The sequence below is a fragment of the Scophthalmus maximus genome, chromosome 3, assembly GCF_022379125.1.
Source record: "Scophthalmus maximus strain ysfricsl-2021 chromosome 3, ASM2237912v1, whole genome shotgun sequence".
Lineage (NCBI taxonomy): Eukaryota > Metazoa > Chordata > Actinopteri > Pleuronectiformes > Scophthalmidae > Scophthalmus > Scophthalmus maximus.
The window spans coordinates 22,087,657-22,102,213 of NC_061517.1; the positions used below are offsets into that span (position 1 = coordinate 22,087,657).

General features: G+C 46.1%; 1 protein-coding gene across 3 annotated transcripts; it reads left to right on the forward strand.

Moving 5' to 3' along the window:
- Nucleotides 1-718: 718 nt before the first annotated feature.
- Nucleotides 719-14,367, forward strand: adnpb (activity-dependent neuroprotector homeobox b). 3 transcript variants are annotated; one of them, XM_035645786.2, is made up of 5 exons: nucleotides 719-1,295; nucleotides 1,650-1,756; nucleotides 8,834-8,950; nucleotides 9,982-10,074; nucleotides 10,249-14,367. In XM_035645786.2, exons 3-5 carry the CDS (start codon nucleotides 8,843-8,845, stop codon nucleotides 13,258-13,260), a joined length of 3,213 nt encoding a protein of 1,070 aa, XP_035501679.2. In that variant the 5' UTR covers nucleotides 719-1,295; nucleotides 1,650-1,756; nucleotides 8,834-8,842; the 3' UTR covers nucleotides 13,261-14,367. The 3 variants fall into 3 exon arrangements, with proteins under 3 accessions (XP_035501679.2, XP_035501680.2, XP_047187030.1); XM_035645787.2 differs by lacking the exon at nucleotides 1,650-1,756; XM_047331074.1 differs by lacking the exons at nucleotides 719-1,295; nucleotides 1,650-1,756 and adding an exon at nucleotides 2,445-2,466.
- The last annotated feature ends 190 nt before the right edge of the window (nucleotides 14,368-14,557 follow it).

Sequence of the window (14,557 nt, forward strand, 5' to 3'; positions counted from 1 at the left end):
ACTCTAATGGAAATGTCAGCCAGGGGTCACACCAGGATTATATATTTGAATGCTTTTTAAAAAGTCAGAGGTTAAAGACCATTAACTTTACACGTCTCGCGACGATGAAGTTGTAATGTGCGAGACTGCACAGCAAGTGGGCAGACAATGGCCCCAGGGCCGCATGAACAACCAGTGACCCTGAGAACTCCAGCAACTCATTTTGCACATCTGTGCACAGAAAGTGGAAAGAATGGGGGTGGGCTCATGATGATGATAATGATGGGCAAGAATTAACCCCTGCTGATGGAGAACATTGACCACTACTTCAACCAAGTGCAGTGTCACTGGGGATGGACAGTGCTGATGGGCAGTGCAGGGCCTGGGGCTGACCATCACCAGGCGCCCTACAGGAAAGTAGTTCCGGTTCGTTTGACAGAACTGTGCTGTTATTAACACAGCACAATACAGCGCCACCTATTGTTGACACCACTCCTGAGCTGAGTGCTGAGGCCCTGTGTACATCCGACCCTCCGCAGGCAGGAGGAGGAGGTGGGGGAGGGTGCCAGATGTAGCAACACCGCGCATGCGCCCAAATCGGTGAAATCCACTCCAGAAGGACGCCCGCTGTCGGTCAGATCGCGCAACTACCATGCCGGGTTGTTTACCCCACAGCCGCGGACAGAGAAATCAAAGGCTTTTTTTCAAAGGCTGGTTTTGAGGGACGAGATGAGGTCGGGGTTTTTTTTTGAAGCAGGCATTTTCTTAACTGGCCGAATTGATTGACAAACCAATCAGGGTCGGGCTCGCGAGGACATCACAATGAGATTATTTATGCTAATCAAGTAGATGTCACTTCCGCCCCTTTTATTTGCGCCATTTTGGATAGGGCAGTTTCTAGGCTGGATGTGTATTGTCTGTCAGAGGAGAATGATCTAAGCGTTGTCAGCTGCCAGGGGCTCTCAGGCGCTCTTCGAGGTATCCATTTGAAAGACTGAGTCCGCCGGTTGTTGCTCCCAGCAGCAGGGACATGTGTCCGCCCTCGCCGCTCCGTGGAATGGAGGCTGTGGCTGTCCGATGAGACTCGGACTCGGAGGCTTTCTGTGCCCGTTGGCCGACCGGAGGGAAGAGGATAGCCCCCTGTCGGCGAGGGGACCGTGGGGCTTGGGGAGAGCACCGACGGAGCTAGTTATCACCTGAGAGGAGACCGCCGGGATATCTGGAAAGAAGCGAAACTGTGTGTGTGTGCGCGCATTGTCCCACTCATCCCGGGGTGACACATCTCGCTCGGGCGGGCGCACTGGACGTGAAAGCAGGTAAACTTGTCTGTCATGACGTTGGCCGTGTTCCCTCGGAGAGAGGTGGTTTGCCGTTAGCCGCTGCTACCTGCGGCGATGCGACTACGGCTAAAGGTAACTTGGCTGTGCACACACGAGCTAACGTCGGGGTTTGTACAAGTCGGCGCGGGCGGTTCAGCGTGAACTCGAGTTGAGCGACTCCGCCGGCGGGCTGTGTTTACAGCAGCCCCGTTCACACACGGGCGAACGTGCCTGGCGGACACTCGGGGGGGGGGGGGGGGAAACCCGGCAGCGGTCGCTTTTGAATAGTCAATGTTGTTGTTGCGAGTTGGCTAGCTTAGCATGCTAACTCAGCGCGGTGTGTCCCCCCAGTCTTTGTCAGCGGCGGCAGCTCCCTGCCAACGCGATCGATCCGGATACTGCCAGATGTTGACACGAGACCAGATGAACTGACACTGACGGCAGCGCGACGGTTCGAGGTAATGTTTCCGATAGGATTGTGAATGTGAAGCCACACTGATGTACGCAGAGTTTTGTCTTTGTGGGAGTGGGGGGCACCCACGCACGCACACACACACACACACACACGCACGATACATCCTCGGTCACAGACAGACCGTGGCATGTCAGTCATCCAAACGTGGCCTGCGTCATGTAAGTTTCATTCAGAATAGTCGAACCGTCAGAGGTGACCAGGGTCCGGCCGGGGGGGACGACGACGACACCGGGGCTGTGAGGCACCCGGACCTCGTGTACGAACCAGTGGAGAGGATGGGGAGAGGGGCTGTCACTCGGCCAGGGCACTACCGACTTACATCCATCCATCCACACACAGACACACACACACACACACACACACACACACACACACACACACACACACACACACACACACACACACACACACACGTGTCCCCATGTACAGACAGCCCTCTGCCTTTATGGCTAACGGTTACACACTCAGGTGTTGAGCCTAATGACACAACTAACCCCAGTGCACTAATCCATCTCAAACTTTCCCCCGGTGTGTTGGTGACCATGGGTGTCACCAGACCCCCCCCCCCCTTCTCGATCCACATCTACAACTCAAAGGAGAATTGTGAACTGTGAACAGCAGTAGTCGTACAGATCGTAGGCTACCGTGTCCCGGTGGAGGAGTGAGAGAACATCAGGAAATCTGTGGTTGAAGGTTTGTAGGCCCCTTTTTTTTCTCCACACCACAGTGGAAGGGGAAGCCTGTTTTCTGCTAGCAGCCCTCAGCAGAGCAGCCTCCTATCGCCTTTCCTCCCTCTCCTCTTCCTTCTCTCACTCCCTTCCCTCCTGCTCAGCCTCTCCTTGGCCTTTTTTTCTCTCTCTCCCTTTCTTCCTCCCATGCCCCCCCTCCCCTGCTTGCACATCCATCGCCCCCTCGTTCTCTCACCCGCTTCCATCCCCCTAGCCTCTCCCCCTCCCTCCCTTCTCCTCTCCTCTGAGCCTGTCCGCCCGACCTCCCTGCCTCCCCCCTCCACTTCCGTCACTCACTCTCTGTCCTCTCTCCTTTCCTCTCATCTCTCCCCTCACACTCCTACCCTCGCTTGCTCACCCACTCCCCCTCCCAGCTCCCTCACCCCCACCCCCAGCCTCATCCTTTCTCGCCCTCCCCCTCCCCTGATCTCTCTCGCTCCCTCTGTCCCTCCCCTTCCTCCCTCTCAACCTCCCTCCCTCCCCCTCCACTGCAGACATATTGTAGAGGCTGCTGCTGACTCAATAGGAGGCGCCATTCTGTGCTGCCATTGCGAGGCAGGGAGAAAAAGGGGGCCGGCAGAATATAGGGAAGCTTACATAATGGCATGGCTCTCTAGCGCCATCTACAAGTCATGTGGGACAGAGAGACAGGGGGAAGTGTGTAGGGGGGGTGTTTCTTTAACTCACCCTATCCTTTCCACAGACAGCCTACTGACAAGAGAATCGACTCATCACTAGGCCAAAAGTTGCTGCAGACACACGCGCACACACACACACACACACACACACACGCACGTACAGTTTCCCTATCATCTGTTTTGGGTCTTCTAGAAGGGAAATAAGAGCAGGTGTCCACAGGAATTGTTTGGGACGGGACAGTTTGTTGCAGCCACCCGCCTTTATGTCATCATGCATCATCGACCTTTGACCCCACTAAATCTAGCACTGATTTGAAAAGAGATATTTGACTAGAGCAACTTTCGACCTCTTCTGGCAAAAAGGTGGCTGCACTAATAACAAAATAAGTTATTAATAAAAACACATAATGAATAAACCACTGAGCAGTGGCTTGTGACTTTGTAGATAAACATGTGCTGAAGTTCTCTACGACAGAAACAAAGGTTATGTTTACGCCACATTTTCTCACGAAAATGCACTGTGATTTTAATGTCCAACAAGTCTGTGAGTGCGCTTCTTTCATGTATATTTGGAAAGAATAATGTTTTTTGTTTTAAATTAGAAACCTTCATTGTTTATTGCTAGACATCTTTGCCGGCACATTGCTGTATATCTCGAAGCATTGTCACTGTGTGTCAGACAGAAATGGTGTGAAACCACTAACAGGAATATTTATCACTAAAACTAGACGTCACAAACTTCAGAAATGGTCATCTTGACAGCCTTGGTTTTGGTTTTCAATCTTTAGAATTGTGTATTATTATTGATTTTATGACACACTTCAGCTTTGTTTTTTGTCAGTGAGATGCTGGTCTCATTTTCGTGACACATTTTTAATTTGTTGTCAAAAATGCATCTTGAGGCCACAGCAGTCGCCATCTTTGTGTACAGTTACTTGGTTACAGGTGTCTCTCGTAACGCGTCCATCTCACTCTGCTCTGCATTTCGGCAGACTGATCTTCTCAGTAAATCCAGTTAGCATCTCCAACTCTGGGTTGTTCCTGTTAATCTAGCCTTACTGCAGATACATGTGTTTTTCACTGGAGATCAGTGAGTCATTCATAACTGTAATACTTTCAGAGAAGAGGCTGTATAGCTAGATAATGTCATTACTAGGGGTGTGAATCTTCACTGGTCTCACGATTCGATTCGATTACGATTACGATTATCCTGTCTTCGATTCGATATCCCGATTCATCGCGATGCATAGCAATGCGTTGCCCTCTCAATTTTCTATTCTACTGAACATGGCTACATTTTCAACAGTTAATACAAGCAGTCAGACCCTAAGCACTCCCTTAATACTTTTATTTTATCCAAGAAAGGACACTTATTGAATGTGGAAAAAAAAACCCACAACAACACTTAAATCAAACTGTTAGTTTATATAGTGCACTTATTCATAAAAGAAAATATTTAAATGTTAAAATAAATGTCTTAACAGTAAATTAAATTATAAATCAAAATAAATAGAGGCTAAGCTTACCATCTACATTATAAGTGTGAAAATGGTCATCAAAACAAAACATAAATCCCGCAACAACAACATTGACTATTCAAATGTTTTGGAAAGGTGCAATAAATTACAGTACTGCTGTAACCTGTATTCTACAAAACATCACAGGACAAGAGCACTTCCTGATTGTGACTAACATCTGGAACACAAAAGTACAGGTAGCATTGAATAGGGGTGTGAATCTTCACTGGTCTCACGATTCGATTCGATTACGATTTTCCTGTCAACGTTACGATTCAATTCGATTTCGTGATGCAGCAGGGAGCATCACAATGTGAAGCATCTTCCATTTTTTATATTACTGCGCATCATGGCTACGTTTTCATCAATGAATCAAAGCAGTCAGATATATATGAACTCCCTTTTTTATTTTATTATTTTAACCTAAAAAAGGAGACTTAGCAAACAGCAACATAGTGTAAGCTAATTTATTAATGTAACATTACATTTTAATTGGAATCTGTTTTTGGGTTGCCTCAGCAAAATGCTGAGTGATTTTAAGTTGAGGTTTTATTGTGAAGGGCAGAACAGAAGTAGGGAGTGGATGCGCTATAGTGTTTGACGTGATAAATAAAGTTGTTATTCCTTCTTGGATCACGCTGGTTCATACAATGGTCTCTGTGACATTATTTTGTATAAATGATACAGTACAGGCGTAACAATAAACGCTCTGTAACAGCATCAATTCTTGCCTGAGCTTGGTCCGTTATTTCCTTGACAGGCGCTACTACTACCAGGAAGTCATTTTGAACTCTAAAACTTTATTGTCCAGCTGCGGTCAGAAAATCAACAAGTAACGGCAGTAATCTATAATTGATTATTGTCCGTCACTGCATCGTTGCAGCATCGTCCACTTCCGCATCGCGATGCCTCGTAGAAACGATTAATTTCAACACCCCTAGTTCATAACTGGCTTCTTTGTTATGTGTTCGTCTATAGGATGTTTAATTGGATGCCAACATTTGTTCCTTGAACTAGCAACACTAAAGGTCGTCGCCTGTAGTAATGTTAATTTTTCTTCAACATTCACAGCGCTTGATAGTTAGCTTACATCTTTATAAAAGTTTGTGCTGCCTGCATGTTTTCAGTCACACCTATCAGTGAATATTTGATTAAAAAAGTCCATGAATTAGTTTCTTCCTGAAGCAGGTAACATCAGAAAACCTTACTGACAGACATAATAACTATGTATGGTGTTATTTATTATTAGTAGTGCAACAGGTCAAGCCTCTAAATCCTCTTCTGAACAGTGGAGGAAATTGTTTTGCTAGTCTCTATATATTAAATGTGTTTAGAGATGCATGCAGGTTGGTAAATAAGACTTGTCCATTCTTCTCTTTCTTTTTATTGCCTTGTTTTTTTATTCGCTGATGAAAAATGTAATTCATTTGTTCAGAAGTTCTGCTTGGTCCCTGCAAAGGAAACTAATTTCAGCTGCTTGTATTTGCGATCTTGTTCTGAGTCATGACCCAAAGCTCATGACCATAGTTTGGAACATAAATCGACTGGTAAATTGAAAGCTTTGCCTTCTGGCTCAGCTCCCTCTTCACCACAACTGTCCAGTACAAAGCCCACTTCACTGCTGACGCAACACCGATCAGTCTCCTGCCGCATCCTTCCCTCCCTAGAGAGCAAACCCCAGAGAAAGTTCGCCCCCTAGTCTTGTTTTAGTAGGAAAAAATAAGTCGTTGACTGATCATTTTTGTCACGATTTCCGTTAACAAAATTCTACTTTGGGGTATGTTTTCTCCATCTGGAGAAATTACAATATTTAAAGATGGAAAACATGTTAGCCCTCAAAAGAGTAGCCAAAACACCTGGCTTGCCCCTTGGCTGCAGTACATGTCATAATCCTCGCCCTTCTTCGTGTTAGCAGATTTGGTCCAAATTTAAAAGTCAAAGTACACCGAATACATTTTTCCCAAAGATGCTTTCTGTCATTTCATTAGTTTAATTACACTGATATGTTCACATCATTTTGGTTTAAATAAGTTAATTGATGCTATGAAAATGGGGATAAACCTCATAATTGATAGATGAAATTGACCTTGACACTGTTGCACCACTCCACATTGGTAATGCGCAGACTCCGGCTCCAAACCATGTTATCATCTAACATGAAAGAGCCTGAATCTGGGATATTTTGGCTTCTTTTTTTCTGTACAGTGAGAGAAAGTAGAGATTTGTCGTCCATCTTTATTTACAGTCATTGATATGGAGTCTTAAAGCTTGGATGGAATTATATTTGTCTGCTCAAGCTTTATCAGCCCATTAAAACTCTGAATTGAAGATTTGTTGGGACATTTTCACAGAAGACTTTTTGACATGTTACAGTAGGAAAAGCACATTACAATAATATCTCATTCTGTTTGACTGTTGAGTCAGATCAGAATATCTGCTGTGTGAAATGTAGAAAACTTATATGAAAGTTTGTTTATATACAAAATATCTAAAATCAGGCGCGCCTCCGGAGGCTGGACAAGGCGGTTTTTTTGCAGTCCTGGTACATGGGTACCATTTGAGTTTCTATTCTACGCGACAGGTCTCGCGACGTACTAACACAGTATGCACCAGATCAACCCCACAGCATGTCAGCATGTTGCTGCTTCTGAATAGGGTTTATAATTGGGATTGCAGACTGAATGTGCATGCAGTGGCCCACATGCTCGTGTACTGGTGTAACAACAGAGGGCAGGTGTTCTGCAGAGTTCGTCTTGCCCGTTGAGTGTGGTAAACACTGACAGGCCACTGGGTCACAAATATGGCAGGTTTATTCCTTGTGCTGCCGATGGCCAGCCCAACTATGACAGATGGCTCAGTTTGTTGGTGTAAGAGAGAGTGAGACAGCTGGGTAAAGTGCACTGCATACAGCTCGACGAGGAAGCAACAGCGCAAAATGCCAATTTAGAGGCCAAATTTAGCTTTTTATATGTTTGAGATGTGTATCATTATGCAACTATGGAGGGACAAATTTGGTGTGCAATGATGTTTGGATCCTCAAGTTCTATTGTTTATGCTGCTATTATTTGCACATGTGAAAAAATGTTCACTTGTCCATTCTTAATAGTACATTTTAATCTTGTCCGTTAATGGTAAATTGCAGGTTAACAAGTGGTGGCAGGACATTTCTCTAATGCCACTTTCACACCAAAATTACCGTGTAGAACCATGTTTTTTTAATCGGCAATTGGCCACTTTCACACTGTGTAGTGATAGGTAAAGAGTGGTGCGCGCCATGAAACCAAGAAGAAGAACAGTGTAGTAAACAACATAAAGCATGGTAGCCAGTGAGCCGGTGGTCAACGTTACCTTATATCTTGTACGTGTCACTGTCACTCTTTCAAAGTTTACAAACTCAGCACAGTGTTACGAGCCAAGCCTGGCCCTTTAAGCAGGTGTATTTATGGGTTTTGAAGTGTGTGTGTGTGTGTGTGTGTGTGTGTGTGTGTGTGTGTGTGTGTGTGTGTGTGTGTGTGTGTGTGTGTGTGTGTGTGTGTGTGTGTGTGTGTGTGTGTGTGTGTGTGTGTGTGTGTGTGTGTGTGTGTGTGTGTGTGTGTGTGTGTGTGTGTGTGTGTGTGTGTGTGTGTGTGTGTGAGAGAAGAAGAAGAAGGTTGGCGCTGTGGTTGTGTGTACGTACCTGCAGCCACAGTGAGAATGGGATGCGCACATCCATCCATGTTTTCGACAGTTTATGACCAATGTGAGAAGTGAGAGACCGACTGATGAGGCCGTGTACATCCGCCGAAGGGTTGAAATAAACCTCATCGATGATCTGGATTGTGTTAGTTGACGTTGTAAAATTGTATCTGTAAGCATCACAAACTCTTAAACTGCATTAATCTGTTATTCAGACTGGACCTATTGCATCTAGCCTACAGTTCCTTAATCAACATACCCCCACAACACAGCCCTTTGCACTGTAGTGACACAGGGCTGTGTACGATTGGGCTAATCTGACTAATATGACTCTTGCTGCAGATGCTATAGTAGTTGTCTTGTCCAAGGCCTCCCCTCTGTTATTATACTTGGCAAGTTAAGCCAATTAAAATGTTTCTGTCCGAGAACAGTCGGTTTATAGACACCTGTCTGTACTCTAACCCGACACCTGTTGATCACATGCTGTGTCTTTTCCATTCAGGTGGGCAGCATGTTCCAGCTCCCTGTTAATAACTTGGGCAGTCTGCGCAAAGCCAGGAAAAATGTCAAGAGGGTTCTGGGAGACATCGGCCTGGAGTTCTGCAGGGATCACCTAGAGGTGAGCATGCAGCACGTACCACTGTGTTGATGCTTAAGAGGCATTCCATGTTTACATAATTGTCTTCACATTAATGTTCCCGGCATTATTTTCATCTCTTGTTTGAGGTGTAAGAACTTGATTTAATAATATCAGTTTAGGAATTAGTTTGAGTTTAATTTTGTATTTTTATTTTATGTAGGATTGATGTATGTTTAATGTATGTATGTTTGTAAATGCTGCTGGATGCCTGAATTTCCCTCGGGATAAATAAAGTATCTACTAAACTAAACTCTGTTTGCCTCGCTGAAGGACATAATGGTAAAGCAGCAGAGTGTCCTGGCACCAGTAAATGTATGATGATTGGAATCTATGAACTGTACTTACAACACATATAGTAATATGTGATTATCCTCATTGACACCATGTCCTCATTCTGTTAAATCTCACTCAGTGTAGGAGAAAGATGCTCCCCGGCCTTAAAAGCAGACACCGAGAGCTTTACATAATTCACCATTCAGTTCTCTGGATTTCATAGAGGCCGAGGCACAAACATGAAGAATTGTTGATGGGGGGGGGGGTTTAGACTCTTAGAGGGGACTGTCTGAATTATGTCACAATTTTTACCATTTGACCAATTTCAGAAATAAATTGTAATTGATTTAGTCATGAGAACTTTGAACCACAGCCTATGACATATGTTACTTCCCACAGTAAGATTATCTAGAGACCATGAGTCGGAATGTCGACTGATTTTCCGGTCCTAAAAGCCCCCATAAAGTAAAGGTGTTAGTAGCAAACAGGGAACAGAGGTATGATTTCAAACCTACAAAATCTGAAAAATGGAAAATTATTGTCTCATTTTTGTTTAGCGCTCATCCCATCAGCCTTTGTTGGACACAGGTTTTATCAGGCTTTATTTAAGAGCTAAAAGCAAAAAAGCTGAAATAAATCCACCATTTACACGTGTATCTCATGAACCCTGAGACATTTTGCTTTCTTTGCCTGGTGAATGTTTCAAAAGTATTAATCTTTGTTTCCTTGTTGTTTAGGACTACAAAGACTTTACTCCTCCAGAGGTGTATATAAAGCACACTACCTGGGAAGATGTGTGCATGTGGGAACCATCACATACCAAAGTCCAGGTGTGTGACGCACACATACGGTTCCACTCCGATATGTGAATCTGTTGGTTTCAGTTATTCTGGTTTTGTTAAACCCACAATAACAGAAACTGTGTAACGTGACAAGGAAATGTTTCTAATTCTGTCAAAGAACATTTATAAAGTCCCATCTTTTCCTCACCTTTGTGTCTCCAGGACTACAGATCAAAGCCCTTCTGCTGCTCCGGCTGCCTCTTTTCGTCCAAGTACTTCTCCGCATACAAGAGCCACTTCCGCAATGTCCACAGCGAGGACTTTGAGAACAACATCCTGCTCAACTGCCCCTACTGCACTTACAATGGAAACAAAAAGACTCTGGAAACGCACATCAAACTTTTCCACATGCCCAACAGCGCTGTGCGGCATGGCTCCGGTGGAATGGTGGCAGGAGCTGGCGGGATCATGATGAAGGAGGGGCTGTTGAAGAGGAGTGGGGACAGCGTGGAGCAGGCTGTGTACTACTGCAAGAAATGCACCTACAGGGACCCTTTGTACAATGTGGTGCGAAAGCACATCTACCGGGAACACTTCCAGCAAGTTGCCCAGCCGTATATTGCGAAACCGGGAGAGAAGACAAATGCTCAGAATGGCGGCACAGTGGGAGCCGCGGGGAATACAGAAAGTAGCAACACAAACAATGTTAACAGTAACCAGATTCACTGCAAGAAGTGTTTGTTTGTTCCGAGGACGTACGAGGCCCTCGTTCAGCATGTCATCGAGGACCACGAGAGGATTGGCTACCAGGTGACTGCTATGATCGGGCACACCAGTGTGATAGTCCCCCGTCCCAAACCCATCATCATGAACCCTCCGAAAACCCAAGGAGACAAGACCATCATCGGGATGGGCCCTAAAGGTGCAGTAATGGCCACTACCAGGTCTCCCGGCTCGCAGCAGCTTGGTCGGGTTGTTATCGCATCGAAGTCGGGCTTCAACTCTCAGAGTCTCCTAGCCGGGTTGAAGCATGACGCAGTAGGATTAAAGGCCCAGCAGTTCTCGGTCGGCGGTCATCAGGTGAGGGTTAGCTTACCGGGCAATGCTCAGGTTTCCGTGCCCCAGCAGTCACATGCAGCCAAGCAGCTTATTTCCAGCGGAAGCCTGCGGAGTCCAGTTGTGGTCAGCGCCTCTTCCTCACTCAAATCCAACCCCCTGGGTTCACGTGTGCAAGCAGCAGCCACGACTGTAGCGTCTCTCACAGGCAAGAAAGGGTCCTCAGTCCTCGGCACGTCCTACACACAGAAGTGGAAGATCTGCACCATCTGCAATGAGCTCTTCCCAGAGAACGTGTACAGTGCTCATTTTGAAAAGGAGCACAAAGCAGAGAAGGTGCCTGCCGTTGCCAACTACATCATGAAGATCCACAACTTCACCAGCAAGTGTCTCTACTGCAACCGCTATCTCCCCAGTGACACTCTGTTAAATCACATGCTGATCCATGGCCTGTCCTGCCCGCACTGCCGTGCCACCTTCAACGATGTGGAGAAGATGGTGGCCCACATGCGGCTGTCGCACCCAGATGAGAGTGTTGGCCCGCGCACAGACTCCCCCTTGACATTTGATCTCACTCTGCAGCAGGGCAATCCCAAGAATGTGCAGTTGATTGTCACTACCTACAACATGAGAGACGCTCCAGAGGAGTCGGTGGCGTTTCATTCTCAGAACAACAACAGCTCTGTGTCATCGGCCTTGTCCGCCTCGCTACTATCAAGCAAGAGGTTAATGCCCCAGCACCCGCCCAAAACACCTTCCGTGGCTGCTGACGGTGTGCCAACCAAGAGTGCCCCACAGGCATCTGTGCCCTACAAAAGGGACGTGGGCAAGACACTATGTCCTCTTTGCTTTTCTATCCTCAAGGGCCCAATCTCCGACGCACTGGCCCACCACCTGCGAGAGAGGCACCAGGTGATTCAGACAGTCCATCCTGTAGAAAAGAAACTCACCTACAAGTGTATTCACTGCTTAGGGGTTTATACTAGCAACATGACTGCCTCGACCATCACTCTACACTTAGTGCATTGTCGAGGCGTTGGGAAATCCCAGAATGGGCAGGACAGCCGGGTCGCTCAATCCTCTCGGGTCAGCCAGGCCCAGAGCAGCGCTCTCAAACGGGCCAACTTTGATGGTTCGGACACTAGTGCACCAAAACGAAGGAGGCCGGGACCCCCTGGGCAAAGGGCGCACCCGCGGGATAGCAATGGTCCGTCTACTTTTGTCGAAAATCCCGATGAACCTGTAGTCCTGGCTCTTAACCCCAAAGGACACGAAAACGATTCGTACGAGTCCAGAAAGGCCTTTCTAACTCAGTATTTCAATCTAGCGCCGTATCCCACGCAGCGGGAGGTGGAGAAGCTGGCGGCCAGTCTGTGGCTATGGAAGTCAGACATCTCCAGCCACTTTGTCAATAGGAGGAGGAAGTGCACATATGATTGCGAAACCCAAAATGCCAACGTGTTGCTCGGCTTCAGCATGCACGAGGTCAGCAAAGTGAGTCACGAGCTAGCTTTCGTCCATGATGGTGCGTACGAGGTCAGACATAGCAAGAGGCGGACAAGCAGGACACGTATGGGCGTGTCAGAACAGGCGTTGCGGAAACACCGGGAGCTTGTAGCTGCTAATGGAGGCGTGGCTCCTTCGCCAAGGGGAAAGCGAACTGGGACTGTGGAAGGTTCTAGAGCAATGCTGACTGCCCCTAAACCCAACAGTGCCAGCACAGACCAAACCAAGACAATCAACAGCACCTCAGCACAAAAAAAGGCCCTTGGCCTTTCTGAGCCCATCGCTATTGACTCTGACAGTGATGAGGAAGAGCGGCAGAAATATAACAAGGAGCGAGAGGGAGAGGTACATTGCCATGGTAACAAACCGCTTCTTGGAGCCAAGGAGCAAGTGGAGCAGAGGACAGGGGCCAAGATTGTTTCGGATCTAGATGACATGTCAGACGAGGACGATGATGAGGATGACGAGGACGACGATGATGATGAGGAGGAGGATGATGACGACGGCGAGTACGAAGGGCCACATGTAGAGAATGGCTTCAGGCCCACAGAGGGCCCTGGAAGACAGGCTGCTAAAGAAAGAGACCCTCTGCCCATCATTATTCCCAAGTTTGTACCATCGTCTGCCAGAAGCAGGAGAGACGGGGCCCAGCTGGGCAAACAGCAGGTCTGACAAAAATCCAAAACCACCCGCACAGTCGGAGAGACACTTTAGATTTGATCCACGCCAAACAAATCTGCCTCGCCTCAACTGAGGGACACCGATTTGTGAGATTGGGCGTCCGCGAAGGAGGGGAGAGATGCGGAGAGAAGTCTCCTGAAATGAAAAACTCAAAACAAGCCATCCAATGACATTTAAAAGCAGGACTCCACGAGCAGCTAGGTCTGATGTAAAGAGTTGTGTTAAATGTTTTAATGTGTTCTCCCCTTCGTGTGGGACGGGAGATGCAAAGAAGACCGTTAAGTTACACCAAACGAATATTTAAAAAAAAGTTTTGGGCCTTCTATATACTTTATTACATTGAGACAAGGAGTTATTCATGTTGATGTAGCCTCCGAACGTGTGTGCGCGTGGCTGAAAACATTGAGTCGTTGTGAGGTAAAGCTTTCAGGCTGGCCAGATAATCCATTGTTTTTCACGTAGTTATACCAAGATAGGTAGTGTAAATTTGTACAGTCTTTTAGACATGTTTGGACAGATGTTGCTGTACATGTTCCCTTCAATATTTGCTATTACCTGTGTGTAAGGTAACCTCATATGTTCTATATTGATATGCTTAATAATAGGTGTTGCTTTGGTGGCCGGTATTTTCATGTATGTTTAAGTTTATTTTTTAACAAAACCTAGGGTTGTTGGTTTTTTTTGCAAAATAATATATCTATAAATGAAGACAGAATCGATTAGTTTTTGCCTTTTTAATCTGATCATAATTTTATTTTTTTAATTATACCTTCTTTTTGTTATGAGTTCTGATCTGAAAGAATAGTGGCACTCAGCTGTTATCTCAAGGTATAAAGGAGCATTTCATCAACTTTTTGCAGCCTTGTTATCATGAGCCCCGACTGTTGTGTTCCTTTTTTAAACTTTGTTCCTTTTGCCCATGAGAGTGGACGATAAGCACCACACTGGCATCCATAAAAGTGAAAGCAATTTTCCCCCCGAAAAACAGTTGTGTTTAGTATGTGTTTTTTGAATTGTGTGTATTTGTTTTTACGTTTTCATTTTTTTCACTTAAGCATTTATGAACAATAAAGTGCTGTAATTGTGCTTCTCACACAACTAAGGGCGACGCGTGGCAGTTTCTGAGTTCAACTAAAGGAACAGATGGTTAGTGCACATAAAAAAAAAAAGGTTCTTGGTGCTTTAAATGTCTCTCTCTCTCTTTCAGATTATGAGTATTGTAAATTTGCTTTGTCTGCAACTGGTTTACACTGCTTCTTAAACCCGCTTCTTTGCTTACGTCACACTA

Bases quoted from the DNA above. Each gene is read 5' to 3' on its own strand.
- adnpb (XM_035645786.2), top strand. From the start codon at position 8,843: ATGTTCCAGCTCCCTGTTAATAACTTGGGCAGTCTGCGCAAAGCCAGG. The intron at 8,951-9,981 runs GTGAGCATGCAG...CTTGTTGTTTAG, and splicing joins TCTGCAGGGATCACCTAGAG to GACTACAAAGACTTTACTCC. The intron at 10,075-10,248 runs GTGTGTGACGCA...TTGTGTCTCCAG, and splicing joins CATCACATACCAAAGTCCAG to GACTACAGATCAAAGCCCTT.